The sequence below is a fragment of the Chrysochloris asiatica genome, unplaced genomic scaffold (genome assembly GCF_000296735.1).
Source record: "Chrysochloris asiatica unplaced genomic scaffold, ChrAsi1.0 scaffold00007, whole genome shotgun sequence".
Lineage (NCBI taxonomy): Eukaryota > Metazoa > Chordata > Mammalia > Afrosoricida > Chrysochloridae > Chrysochloris > Chrysochloris asiatica.
Window position 1 is genome coordinate 8,932,983 of NW_006408525.1, and position 14,990 is coordinate 8,947,972.

The window sequence follows — 14,990 nt, forward strand, 5'->3', positions numbered from 1 at the left end:
ATGTTCAAGAGGTAGCATATGATCAAGAGCCAATGATACTGAAGGAAGAAGTCCAAGGTGCATTGAAGGAATTGGCAAAGAACAAGGCACTAGGAATTGTTGGAATAAAAATTGAACTCTTTCAAGGAAGTGAGGCAGCACAAGAGGCACTCACTCGTCTCTGCCAAGAAATTTGGACGACAGCTATCTGGCTGACTGACTGGAAGAGATCCATATTTGTGCCCATTCCAAAGAGAGGTGACCCAACAGAATGCAGAAGTCATCGAACAATCTCTTTGATATTCCTATGCGAGTAAAGTTTTGCTAAAGGTAATACAGAAACGGCTACCATCGTACATTGACAGAGAACGTCCAGCGGTTCAAGCTGGATTCAGAAGAGGCCTGGTGGTGCTGTAGGATAAATACTGCACTGCTAACTGCAAGGTCAGTAGTTCAAACTCAACAGTCACTTAAAGGAGAAAGAGTAGGCTTTCTACTTCTATAAAGATTTACAGCCTCAGAAACCTTATACAGGTTTCCTGAGTTGGAATCGACTAGGTAGCAGAGTTTTGAGTTTGATGTACATTCCTTGGTTCATGTGTTACTTGCCTGATTTGTCAGGATTCCTTAGCCTGGTATTCCTTGTCCTCGCCCTAATGCCTTAAGCTTCATCTCCTTTGCATCGATCTCCACTCACCTTTCGTAGTTCTCAGCTAATGGTCCTTCATTAATCTGGTAGTACTTTCCTACTCTGGTGCATTCACTCAGTGTTCCCGCTGCTTAGTTGCTGCTCCCTCTGTTGGTATCTTATTCATCTTTCAGTGTTCAATTCAGATGGTCATTTTACCAGGTAACTTTCTTACCTTGGACTTCAGCCAGAGTCCTTCTTTCTTCTAAACTCCTATGACATTCTATATCTCTGTATATTATGTATCTTACTGGTCTTTGGCTTTTTGAAAAATGTGTGTTTGTTTGCTTTTAAAAGTCCCACTGATACATTTATTTCAGAAGTACAAAAGGATATGTAATCAAAAAGTGCAGGTTAAAAAACAACAACAAAGTACAGGTAGTCCCCAGATTACAAATGAGTTCCATTCCTAAATCTGTCTTTAAGTCAAATCTATATGTAACAGTTCAGTTTATATCTAGCATAAGTTAATGAAATGTTTGTCTTAGCGTATAGTATATAATATGCCTTTCTATGCATAAAACCATTAAAGAAACACTTCCAGACACATTAAACATTTTTAACGTAATAATACTGTTTGCTATAATGAACCATTGGTTGTACCTTGAATTTGTAATATAATAAGCTTTGTAAGCGTTGTTTCAGTAATGAAGGCTTCTACTTAAAGCCAAAAACTCCCAGTCCCTTTCCCAGCCCTCCCTGGATGCTGCCATGGGTTTCCTTAGAGAGGGATTTTGTCATGTGCATGTTTTATGTTCCTGCTCATTTGCAGCTCCCTTGGAGATGTGTGTCTTGTTAATTTCTGTGCACCCCACAGGACTTAGCACATTGGGTACCCAACTGCGCACTCATTCAACATACATTTGACTTCCTACTGTGGAGCAGGCACTATATGATTTTTTGTGGTTATGTGCCGTAGAGTCGCACCCAACTCATAGCAGCCCTGTACAGGGTTTTTGAGGCTATAAATCTTTATGGGAGCAGAAAGCCTCCTCTTTCTCTTGCGGAACAGCTGGCAGTTTATAACTGTTGACCCTGCAGTTAGTAGCCTGATTTGTAACCACTGCGCTACCAGAGCTCCTTAGGCACTATGATGGATGTTGGGAAAACAAACAGTTTAGTGTGAAAGAGAGACATTAGTCAAAGAGTTACACCAAAAGTGTATAATTGCAAACCGAGTTAAATAATCTGAAGGAAAGGAGTACAATTCCCAGAGAATGTTACACAAAGGAAGCTAATGTAGAATGAGGGTCCAGAGAAGGCTGCTCTGAGGAAATGACACTGACACGGTGAGTTGTATCTTGTCTAGCAATTGACTAAGAGAAGGAAGGGAAAAAAGAGTATTCCAAGCAGAGAAAATCACATGTGCAAAGATCTGTAGCAAAAGGGAGCATGGCACAAACAAAAGTTGAGAGCCATCCATTGAGTTAAGAAACAAAGTGATTTGAGGTGTGGTTGGAGTCTGTGGCGCAGGTCCTTGAGGCCATTTTAACCTTGTTAACATAAGTGAACTTCTGGTGTGGCACTGTAGGATCTGCACTGGCCTGCTAACCACACGTCAGCAGTTCAAACTCACCAGCTGCTCCTAGGAAACCCTATACAGGGTTGCTATGAGTCAGAACCGACTCGATGGCACTTTACAACAACAACCTAAGACTGAAAAGACCTTTAGTGGTGCTGTGGTGAAAGTGATCAACTGCAAGCCAAAAGGTTGGCAGATTGAACCCTCCTCTAGCTACTCCACAGGGGAGAGATGTGACAGTGTACTTCCGTGAAGATTTACAGCCTTGGAAGCCTTAGGGGGCAACTCCCCTCTGCCCTCCAGGGTCACTAGAAGCCACTGCTCCTTGGCAGTGGTAGCTTTCCTAAATCCAAAGGAAAGCCACACAGGATTTTAGTGAGGTTGGAAACGATTACAGTTGCTTCTCAAAAGATCTATTGCATTGCCTGTAAGTCACTGATTGGAGGGGAGCCTGTGGGCTGGCCTAGTCAATCACTACTGTAGCGGCTTCTACTCGCTGCTGCACCTAGATAATAAAAGCAGAAGACAGAAGCTCCTCGGACTCACCGCTACTCTTCACTGCTCCTGGGCCCACAATGGTGCTTCCTCTTGGGAAGGAAGGGTCCTGCTCCTATCCAAGGCCAGCTCCCACTTGGGTTTTAATTTAACTGTCAGGGATATAAAACCTATATTCACCTTTTTGTACTTCAGGCCTCTTTCCTGAATTATTCCCATTACAAATAACTCTCTGGCCTCTCCTGCTCTGAAGAAACCCTCCTTTGGCCTCTGGTTGTTTGCCCCATTTCTCTTATTCTTAAAAGCAAATGCTCTCAAAGGGGTGTCTATCCTTGTGTCCTCATTTCCTCCTCCCATTCACTCTTGAACCCATTCCAATCTAGGTCAAACCGCCCATGCTACTTCTCTGAAATTGTTTCATAAGTGAATCCACGTTGCTATATTCAACTAACTCTTTGTTGTCCTGGTTTTAATTATCCTCTCAGAATCTTTCATGGCCGACTGCTTGTCTTCAAAGTCTTCTGTGTTGCGTGGTAGCTCTTGTCCTGATGTTCCTCCAACCTCAATGGCGACACTCTTTTTCCTATTTGTTCTCCTTTTTGATTTCTCAACCTTTCCCCAACTTCTAAATGATGGTCTTGGACCCTCTGGCCAGTTTATATTTGAATCTAACCAATTCCCTATAAATTTCAGATTTCTATAAACGGCACTCTTCCTGATATTTCACAAATGTCCCAAAGCATTAGTTGTCTAATACCAAAGCCTGTTTCTTGCTCAATCTCTCAATTACTCCATTTCAAAATCTTAAGCCCAGATTTCTTACAATAAAGCCTACAATTTCCTCAATAAAGCCTGTGCAGTCCATCCACGGCCTCCCAATAATCCTTTTTCTTCTATTCACCCCTTGTTCAGAAATCTCAGGAGCCCCATTTTTTTCTCATACAGCCTAGCTTATTCTTACCACTGGGCTTTTGCCTGCCTGCTCTTTCTACATGGACTATTCTCCTGACCATTCCTTTACATCTTTCAAGTCCCAGCTCATCATTATCTTCTCAATGGATCCTTTCATTGTCCTCCTGTTTAAGGAGTGAGTGCCTGCTATGCTTCTCTATTATTATAGAGAGGAAAGCCATAGATTGATGGATTAAGAAGATAGAAGGCCCATGGATTAGGACTCCAGAGAAGGCAAAGAATAATTGTAGAAGAAGTAACAGATTAAGAAAGCTAGAGGGGAGATTGGGATGCAACAATTAATAATTCATGTATTAGTATTCAGGAATTTTTTTCTGAATTTTTTTGTGCTGTCCAATAAAATTCAGTTCTAGGTGTTTTACACAGAAGTGTTATTTTCAGGAAACTCCACTAGCTTAAGGTCATTTGTGTAGTATTTTATAATGTTTATGTTAAAATTTATTTTCATGCAGATACAGGATATTAGTTTGTACTAAATGTTATCATAAAACATATATCTCTTGTTTATTTTTCAATATTTTTCTCTGTTTCCTTAGCATTTTTTTTTTACCTTTTTATTGTGTATTGGATGAAGGTTTATAGAACAATCATTTTTCCATTCCATAATTCATACATATTTTATTTCATTTCATTGACTTTGAACCCTACAATGAAACCTCATATCCCACCTCCTCCCTGTGTTTCCTGTTTCCATTCCTTTTCCTTTCCTAAGCATTCCGAATTTTGTCCTTGGGTAAATGCTGCCCTTTTCTTCTTAAATGGTTGACTTTCCTCAGGTGTGTGTAACCTTCCCAGTGTATTGTTTTCCTATAGTCATGCCTATTGTTTATCTGAAAACTGAACCATGGGGATCCTCCTAGGAATTTTTATAAACATATAAAGACAACTGTGAATATAAAGCAAACAAACCTTTCTCCTTAATTCTTTTTTCATTAAAAATACAAGTTTCTAAAGAAAGATACATTTCGTTCTTCAGGAGTCACTAATCCTGCCTCTTTCTTGATAGGATTCCATGTTAACAGGTTTTGATGATTATTTAGCCAGATAAAGTAAATAAAAGATCCAGGAAAATATCTAAGGTAAAATTTAGTGAATACAGAATGATAAGAAAAGTATCTTAGCCTATGTATTTATTTTCTTGGGATTTAACAAAATATTTCATTCACACTTATAGTTGCTTGTATTTCCTTTTGGCAAATATATTTTCTCACCCATACTAAGTTGCTAAAATGAAGAAATACATGATATGCAACAGACGCCATTTCTAAAATGTTAACACCTGTTCCTCACTTGTCAACTATCTCATTATCCAACATCTTCCATTTATGACAATAGAAAAAAATCTACTGTCTGACTATTAAGCACATTAACAATGTAATTCTGCAGTAAAGAATGCTGAGGTCTGAAGGAAGAATAAGTCAGTGGTTTGGCGGTTGTGTAATGATGTAGTTTAGTAGTTATATAATAATATAATTTGGCAATTGTGTAGTGATGTAGTCATCCTCTATTTTCATAGAACTCTGATTTTTGCATAACGACCTGATCTTGGGAACCTATCCATGTCCATAGTGAGGAATGGGTACAGTCATAATTTAAAATATAAGCAAGTCTGACTTTAGAGAAGAAAACACATTGGACCGGAAATCATGTTGTATATAAGCCAATGACAACTATCTGAAATAAAAAAAATGTTCAGATCTTTTTGGTTTTTTAACAGGAGACTTAATGGAGCATTTAGTTCCCCATCCTGAATTCAAGATGCTGGGTGTACGTAACATTCCGCAAATGGCTGAGAACTCACTGCCTTACAGCACTTTTACTTGGGCTGGCCTCCTCAAGCATTTGAGACAGATGCTCATTTCTAATGCAAAAATGGAAGAAGGTAAAGGGTGTTTTAAAATATACACCCACAAGCTGGGGAAAATGCCTGTCGTGGAGTTTTCAATATAAACTGGCTTAGGCTGGTTAGAACAGTGGTCCTTTCTTCTGGTCAGGTAGGCTCTTGCAGTAACTTACCAGCGTCTTCCAGGAGGTCTTCTTAAATCACAGATTCATTTCCAAGAAACATTTCAGATGAGTGCCACGTGTTTTGTTGCTATTATTCTTGTTTATTTTAATCAAAGTAATTAATGAATAAACATAGTGTGTAAAATCAAGTAGTCAAAACTTACACATTGCACTGTATATAGACTATATCTTAATTTCTTTTCAGTCAAATAATCGTACAGTATGAACTTATAACAGGGAAACAGATAGTCCAGTGTTCTACATTTCCCTATTCCCCAGCTAAAGCAGCGTTTCACATTTTTAGCTGTTTCTTCTGGAATTTGCCTTATGCTGTTATTTTATTTTTCAGTTTTAGATATTATCCATTACTTTACTAACATGAAAAATGAGGATTGAATCTTTTTACAGCCATTCTACCCACAGAACTATATATAGTCATCCACTTCCATTCTCCCAATATCATTTATATTTTTTGAATAGAGCAATTCTCAGTGTGTTTATTACTTTGACTATGTAAATATTATTCACAGTTGAACCATGTTTTGTGTACAGTGATTGTATTTCATTTCATGTATAATTAATTTTTCTTCGTAGACATACTAATTATATTTATTTGACCAATATAATGTTGTTGTTAAGGGCTGTCAAGTTGGTTCCAGCTCTTAGCCACCCTGTATAGGGTTTCAGAAAAGCAGCTGGTGGATTTGAACTGCCGACCTTGTGGTTCCCAGCCCAGTGCTGACCCTAAACATACTGTGTACCTATTTCTAATGTATTCCTGAACTTTGCTGTAAAAATGAATCCTTTCTCAAAATGTTCAAAAACCTCGCATCACCCACTTAGGGAAATCCCTCCGGGCCTGAGAAATAACCAACTCTAGCATCTGTCTTTGTCTCATCCTGTAGTGTATACCCCATCCCCTGGATTTCAGGTTTTGTCCTTTTTTGATGTGTTTACTCATTTTGATAGACTATAACTGTCAGCAGCTACCTCAGAAAGGAAAATTGAAGTTTTTTTTTTGTTTTTTGTTTTTCCAGTTTTCATTGTGGTAAAAAATATCGACTGAGGATATACAACTAATTGATAATTGAGCCAGATACTCTGAGGTCACATTATATCTATCTTACTGCTCTCCAACTTTTATACATCACATTTGGGACCTTTCTAATTCCCTATGTTTAGATAGGCCTCATTCTTTTTAAGAGCTATGTAGTGTTCTACAAAGTATGTATACTGTCATTTGTTACGTGCTCATAGATCAGAGTCAAGTAATTCTACATGGCTGGTTGTGGGAAAGATCAGTCTTTCATGTTCTTGTTTTCTCCTTCCCAGGGGCAACCATTTAAAAAAGAAAAGAAAGCTCTTGCCGATTATTTTGCTGTTTTCTTCCATTCGTTGCCCTTTCTTGATTTTTCAGTTATTTAGGTGTTGAGGGGGCCACCTGCCATCCTGGAGCTGCTTACAAATAATACTCTTATTTTACAAACCAATCTGTTATTTAGCTATAATTTCTCAAGGGACAATTTCAGTTTAAAAGATTTAAAGCATATCTCAGGGTGATAGTCTTGGGGAATCCTCTTGTCTCCACCAGTCTGGACTTTTTAAGAATTTGAGTTCGATTCCACATTTTTCTCCTATTTGTATGGATCCTTCTAAGGACCGTAATTAGAACAGTTGCTGTTGGAAGCCAGGTACCATCGAGTTCTGGTCTCACAGTAGATGAATCCGTGGTTTGTGTGGACTGTTTACCCTGTAGGTTACGATCTTTCCAAAGGCCATGATTTCGTTCTTTCTCTTTTGTTCCAGACAAGTAGAGATCCAATAGTTGTATCTTAGATTGTTGGTCACAAGCTTTTAAGACCCTAGATCCTACTTACCCAGGGATAAACTTTGTGAACTATGTTATACCAGTGAACTGAGTTGTCCGTTATCCTGAGTCCTTAAGACTTGAAAACCAATCTTGCAAGGTGTTTGGTTAAGTCTAAGACATATTTATACTTGTGTCCTCTGTATGGTTTTTATTACATATATGGAAATACATACATGCATGCATGTACCTGTATGTACGTAGTGGCGCTAGATACTTCTGTCTGTGAATACATATGTACCCACATATTCATGTTCATGTCTTCATATGCCTATATACATATTTGTATGACTACATATTTTGTTGGTTATTGTTGTTGCCAAATTATATATGTCATATTTTTTACCACAAACACCCTTTTCTCATATTCACTTCTTTGTCATTAAGTGCCATTGAGTTAGTTCCGACTCATAGTGATCCTGCCTAATGTTTCCAAGGAGCACCTGGTGGGTTTGAACCACCAACCTTGTGATTCAAAATGACCTTGTAGTCCAGTGCATTATCCTGTAGTCCCACACCAGTATTCCATACACTTCTTAATGACATCATTTACCTTAGTCCAGTGGGTGCCTTTCGCCCATATTCAACGCTGTCTTTCCTATCACCAAAACTATCAAGTGTCTACTACCTTCGGGGTGTGTCCTCTTCCCCTCTCATCCCTGGTAAGCACCATGGGTGTTGGTCTCTGTGTATATATACAGTAAAACCTGAGAAAGCTGGAACGCTTGTTAGATGGAAGCCTGTCAGAGAAGGAAGGCTAAAATATTTTCTGTTAGAAGGAGCAATAGAAAAGTCCTAAGATTGTGTCCTGTCAAAGGTGGAAACACAGGAGTGTTTCAAGCCCCAGAAAAACAAGGTAGTCCGGTTGAGTTCTAGGTCTTACAGGTCCCACTGTAGCTATTCTTTTATAAAAGTGCAATCGTTCAATATTTTCCTTTTGTGATAGATTTGTTTCATTCAGCATCATGTCCTCCAGACTCATTCACAGTACACGATGATTTGAGGACTCATCATCATTTGCCACTGTTTGTATGCACTCCATTTTGTTGATCCATTCAGTCAGTGATGGGTACTTCGGTTGTGTCCATGCTTTTGAGAATAGGGCTGCAGTGAAGATAGGTGTGCTTGTCTAATCAGGTCATGGCACTAGCCCTCTAGGCTGTATACCTAGACATGAGATTCCTGGACATACAGCATTTCTTTTTCTTGCTTTGTGAGGAGGTGCCATTCCCTTTTCCATAGTGATTCTCCCTTTTCACAATTCCACCAGCAGTGGATAAGGGCTCCAGTCTCTCTGCCACATTGGCAGCATGTGTTGTCTTGTTGTAATCAGTGCCCTTTTAGCAGGGTGAGACAGTATCTCATTGTAGTTTTTTGTTGTTGTTTTTTTTAAGGTTTTTATTGTGGATTGAGTGAAAGTTTACAGGGCACATCATCAGTTTCACATTCAGCCATTCATATAACTTGTTTCATTACATTGATTACAATCCCCTCCATACATCACCATTCAACAGTGTTTCTCTCTATCCTCTTTGGCTTTTCTCCTTTCTTGGGGGGGTGGGGTGGGGGGGAACTTTGCCTTTTTGGAATTTACAGTCTCGGCTTTTAGGGAAGGTTTTTACATTTATCTGTGGATATCCAGGGCTCATGTATGCGATTACTAACAAGCATAACTGAATAATCAGATGAGGGACAGTTTGCTATGTCTGCTAGGTGGCTAAAGTCTGATCCTCAGAGCCTATGGTTTGGACGGTCTGCAATGCTTGGGCCCACAGGGCCTTGAACTCCTGGCCGGGTCTGCACGGTCTACATCCGTTCTCATTGTAGTTTTGATTGGCATCTCTCCAATGGCTAATGATCACAGGTGTCTTTTTATGTGCTTGTTGGCTGCTTTAATGTCATCTTTGGTGAAGTGTCTGTTCATGTCCTTTGCCAATTTTTAAATAGGATTATGTGTATTTTCTTGTTAAAAGTTTTATATATTTATAGAGGTCATTCCCCAAAACTTTTTCCTAGTCTGTAGGTAAAATGAGAGAGCCTTTTAAGATATCCATATGACTAGTGAATATTTTTGCCCCATTTTTGTTTGTGTTTCTATAACCCTTACTATTTTTTGTTTTGTTTACTAATATATAGAAAGTCAAACTCATCCCTTTTAGTATATATGTCTATGTATTTTGACTATATAATAAGCACTGGACTGTGAACCACAAAATCCACAGTTCGAGCCTACCAGCCTCTCTTCAGGAGAAAGATAAGACTTTCTGTTTCTGCAAAGATTTAAAAGCCTCGGAAACCCTATACATGGTCACTATGAGTTAGCACCAACTCAATGGTACTTAACAACAAAACAACAACAAATATAGTATGTATTTATCACCACAGTTAAGACAGAATATTCCCATCATCCCCAAAAGTGTCCTTGTAATCCTGTAAAGCCAATCCCTTCCCGCCACTTCCAGTCCCTGGCAACCACTGATCTGGTTTTTATCCCCATAGTTTTTAGTTTCTACCTTTTCCAGAATGTCATATAAGCAGAATCATTCAGTATATATAGTCTTTTAGTCGTGGCTTGTTTCATGCAGTATTCAGCTTTTGAGATTCAGCTTTGTCTATCAATAAAAATGTATGTAAAATGCACATAAATGGTATTTTTCTCCTCTTGTTCAAAGTCAATTACAAAGTTTTTCCCTTGTTTTGTTTTACGGGTAGGTATCGATTGGCAGGTACGGCCTCCTTTAGCAAGACTTCCTGCACTTGGCAAAATGCCTTTCAACAAGGAACTTCATTTTGACACTTCCATTGCTAACCTGGTCATTCTTCGTGGGAAAGACGTGCATTGTGCAGATCTGGGTAAGCGGATGTTACAATGGAAATTAAGATGTGCATTTGACATAGATAATGATAATAAATGACCCCTGGATTGATTCTTAAGGAAAGAATATGTGCATTTTAGTGGCAAAATGGAGTAAAGTCATTGTTTCAGGTGTTGTGTGACTGAAAATCAAAATAGAAATAATTTAAACAAGATAAAAGTCCAGTTGTGTCTTCTGAACATCTGGTTGCTCTGTGGCTTTGTCCAAGACACTAGCTTGGGTTCCTACCATCAAGTCCACACAGGAACAAGCAAAAGAGAATGCGGTTCTTCCTCCTATCACCAACCCACAACACACATGCATTTCTATGCTATTGACAAAGACTGAGTCATATGTCATGCTTGACAGCCAGGGAGTCCATGAATTCAGTTAAAAAATTGGGAAATTGTTTAGGAAAGGTCCTGGTGTGACACTGTAGGATAAGCACTGGATTGCCAACTGCAAGGTCGACCCTTCAAACCCCCTAGCCACTCCGCGATAACCTTATACAAAGTTGTTATGACTCGAAATGACTCAACGGCACTTAACAATAACAATCACTAAAGAAGAAAAAAGGAGCGCAGTGGCTCCATACAACAAGCACTGGACTGTGAACCACCAGGTCCATGGTTTGAGCCCACCAGCTACTCCGTGGAAGAAAAATGAAGCTTTCTGCTCCCACAAAGATTTAGAACCTCAGAAACCCTGTACAGGGTCGCTATGAGTTGGAACCAACTCAATGGCACTCAACAACAACAGCAAGGAAGAAAAGGAGAATAGGTATTGCAGGAAAATTAGTGTTCTCTGTGACGAGCGTTTTCTTATAAAACCCATTAGAAGTTGAAAAATTACTCTGTGTGTGCCAAAGGACTTTTATCAAACAAAGTGAAGAGACAACCTTAAGATTGGGAGAAAATTTTGGGGACCTCTATATTGGAGTGCTGGTGTGGCACTGTAAGCACTGGACCACAAGGTCAATTTGAAATACAAGGTCGGCGGTTCAAACTCACCAGCTGCTCCATGGAAACCCTATACAGGGTCACTGGGTCGGAAACAAACAGGAGCTCTGGTAGCGTAGTGGTTACAAGTCAGGTTGCTAACTTCAAGGTTAGCAGTTCAAAGCTACCAGCCATTCTGCAGAAGAAAGATGAAGCTTTCTGCTCCCGTAACGATTTACAGCCTCAGAAACCCTATGCCGGGTCACTGTGAGTCAGAACCAACTGTATGGCACTCCACCACCACCACCATGGTACTCTAGGATCACCACTGGATTGTGAATCAAAAGATCAACAGTTCAAAACCACCAGCTGCTCCTTGGAAACCCTATACAAGGCTGCTATGAATTGGAACTGACTAGACGGCACTTATCAGTAACAGCAACTTATATTAATAGACATTTCACCAAAGATGATAAACAAATGCCCATGAAAAGATATTCAACCTCATTAGCCATTAAAACCACAACAATAGAATCACAAATTCACTGTCTTCAAGTCGATTAGACATACAGGGTACAGAATTTCAGAGGCTATAAATCTTTATGAGAGAATCCACATTCCAACATCGTTCTTTAAAGAGGTAGAAAAAATTATCAATGACTTTATGTCAAAAGGAGAGACCTCAGATACGCAAAGCAGTGCTTAAGAAGAACAACAAGGTTGGAGGCTTCTTACTCTCTGATCTCAAAATGTACACAGCCACAGTGGTCAAAACAAAACAGCCTGGTATTGGTATAACAAAAGATACAAAGGTCAATGGAACAGAATTGAGAACCCAGAAGTAAATCCATCCTCAACAGTCAGCTGATCTTGACAAAGGGCCAAAACACATTTAGTGGAGAAGAGATAGTCTTTTCAACAAATGGTGCTGATAGAACTGAAAATAGAAGAATGAAACAAGACTCATATCTCACACCATATAGAAAAACAAACAACATGGAGTAAAGACTAAAAAATGTAAAACTCAGACCTATACGATCATCAGTGACAAAATAGGGACAAACTTAGGGGCATAAATACACTGTCAAACATTACTAAAACCACACAAAGCGCAGAAGACAGAATAGATGACTGGGACCTCCTAAAAATTAAACACTTAATGTGCATCTAGAGATTTAGTCAAGAGTAAAAAGAGAGCCAATAGGGAAAAAAAATGTTTTGCAGATGACATATCAGGCAAGGGACTAATCTCTAAAATTTATGAAAAACTATACCACCTCTATAAGAAAACGACAAACAACCCAATTAAAAAATGGGCTGAGGACCTGAACAAACACTTCATCAAAGAAGACATTCAGGCAGCAAACAAACATATGAAGAAATGCTCAGGATCATTAGCCATTATAGTTCTTGTTAAGTGCCATCAAATCATTTGGATTTATAGTGGCTCTGTATAGGGTTTCTGAGGAGCAATTGGTAGGTTTGAACCACTGACCCTGTAGTTCAAACTAACCTTGTGATCCAGTGCATTATCCTGCAGCGCCACACCACTAGCCATTGTAGTTGTTGTGTGCCATGGAGTTGGTTCCGACTCATAGCGACCCGGTACAGGGTTTCCGAAGCTGTAAATCTTTATGGGAGCAGAAAGCCTTATCTTTCTCCCATGAAACAGCTGGTAGTTTTGAATACTAGTCATTAGAGAGATGCAAATCAAAACAACAATGAAATACCATCTTACACCAGCATTAATAGAAAAGTTCAAAAAAACAGAAAATAACAAATGCTGGAGAAGGTGTGGAGAGACTGAGACTTTTCAGTGCTGGTGGGACTGTAAAATGGTTCAAACGCTCTGGAAAACAGTGTGATGCTTCCTCATAAAGTTGGAAATAAAAATAATTTATGACCCAGCATTCCCTCTACCTGGTATATTTATTGTTGTTGTTAAGTGCCATGGAGTCAGTTCTGACTCATAGAGACCCTGTATAGCGTTTCCAAGGAGTGGCTGGTGAATTTGAACCACTACCTTGCAGTTCAAACTGGCCTTGCAGCCCAGCACATTAACCCACAGCACCACACCAGGACTCCACTTGGTATAGATCTATAAGAAATAAGAGCCAAGTAGATAGACAGACACACACCCATGTTTATTGCAGTACTATTCGTAATAGCAAAAAGATGGAGACAGCCTAAATATCCATCAGTGAGAGTGTGGATAAACAAACTTTGGTACATACACACAATGGAATACTACTATGCGACGTTCAAGAGTAAAGATGAATCTTTGAAACCCCTCATAACATGGATGAACCTGGAGGACATTTTGCCGAGAGAAATAAGTCACATAAGGACAAATATAGTATGAAACCACTATTGTAAAAATTCAAGAAAAGGTTTTCATGTTAAAAGAAACATTCTTTGATGGTTATCAGGTGTAGGAGAGAAGGGAGAGTAATCAGTTCACTGGCTAGAGGACTGTTGTTGTTAAGTGCCATAGAGTCAGTTCTGACCCATAGCAACACTGTACGGTTTCCAAGGAGTGGCTGGTGAGTTGAACTGCCGACCTTTCAGTTTAAACTGACCTTGCAGTCTAGTGCTTATCCTACAGTGCCACACCAGGACTCCATGTTAACTTGGGTAATGGGAGGACAGTATACAAGAGGGAGGGTGGCAGAAGAATGATGAAGATAGGTGAAAACACAGGGAGGTATGCTAGGGCTAAAGGGCCCAGAGATAAATAGTGACATATACACAACCTTGGAACACTAGTGTTCTGTGTGTAGATACATGGACAGAGACACAGGCTGAAACAGGTAGGGGAGGCAGAGTGGGATATTTATATGTATTTATGTATCCAACAAATATATGGAAGGAATTATAATCATTGAGATGAAACAAAGTGTATAATTTGTTGAATGTAAAACTGATAATCTTGTCTGTAAACCTTCACTCAATTCACAATTAAAAAAGAAAATAAAAAAAACTTTATGGGGTTAGAATGTCTCATCTTTCTCTTGAAAAGCAGCTGGTGCCGATCTTGCAACTGTCAATCTGTGGTTAGCAGTCCCTACAGTACCACCAGGGCTCCTGGCATTGTTGTTGTGAAGTGCCGTCAAGTAAGTTCTGGCTCATCATGACCTTTTATAGGGTTGAGGATATAAGTGTTTGTAGGAACAGAAAGCTTCATCTGTCTCCCTGAGTAACTGTTGGGCTTGAACCATCAACCTTGTGGTTTGCAGTCCAGTGCTTATCCTGCAGAGCCACTGCAATCTAGAATTAACCATTTGTTGCTAAGTGCCATCGAGTCGGTTCTGACTCATAGTGACCATGTAGACGATTTCCTAGGAGCAGTGGGTGGGTGTGAACCGCAAATCAAAATCACAATGAGGCACCACTGCATCTGATGTAGGATGGCTATGGAACTACCCAAGACCAAAAGGCTACCTACTGAAGACTGCTAACTGGGTGAAGATGTGGGGAAACTGGAACCCTCATCCATGCTACTGGGAATACAAAATGGTATTCACTAGAGAAAACAGTTTGTGGTTCCTCATAAAATTAAACTTAGAACTACTGTATGATCCAGGAATTTCACTCCTAGGTACACAGCATAGAGACTGGGATGTTAAACACAGAACTACCGTATGATCCAGGAATTTCACTCCTAGGT

General features: G+C 39.5%; 1 protein-coding gene across 4 annotated transcripts in view; it reads left to right on the forward strand.

Moving 5' to 3' along the window:
* The window catches only part of TUBD1 (tubulin, delta 1), a 26,306-nt gene that overhangs the window by 8,798 nt on the left and 2,518 nt on the right, over positions 1–14,990 (forward strand). Inside the window, exons 5-6 of one of the 4 annotated variants that reach the window (XM_006832367.1) lie at positions 5,374–5,538; positions 10,243–10,413. The exons of 1 other annotated variant lie outside the window; for it this stretch is intronic. In XM_006832367.1, the coding sequence (XP_006832430.1) occupies positions 5,374–5,538; positions 10,243–10,413 (336 nt within the window). The remainder of the gene's footprint in view (positions 1–5,373; positions 5,539–10,242; positions 10,414–14,990) is intronic. 2 more of the 4 variants (XM_006832366.1, XM_006832368.1) reach the window with 2 other exon arrangements.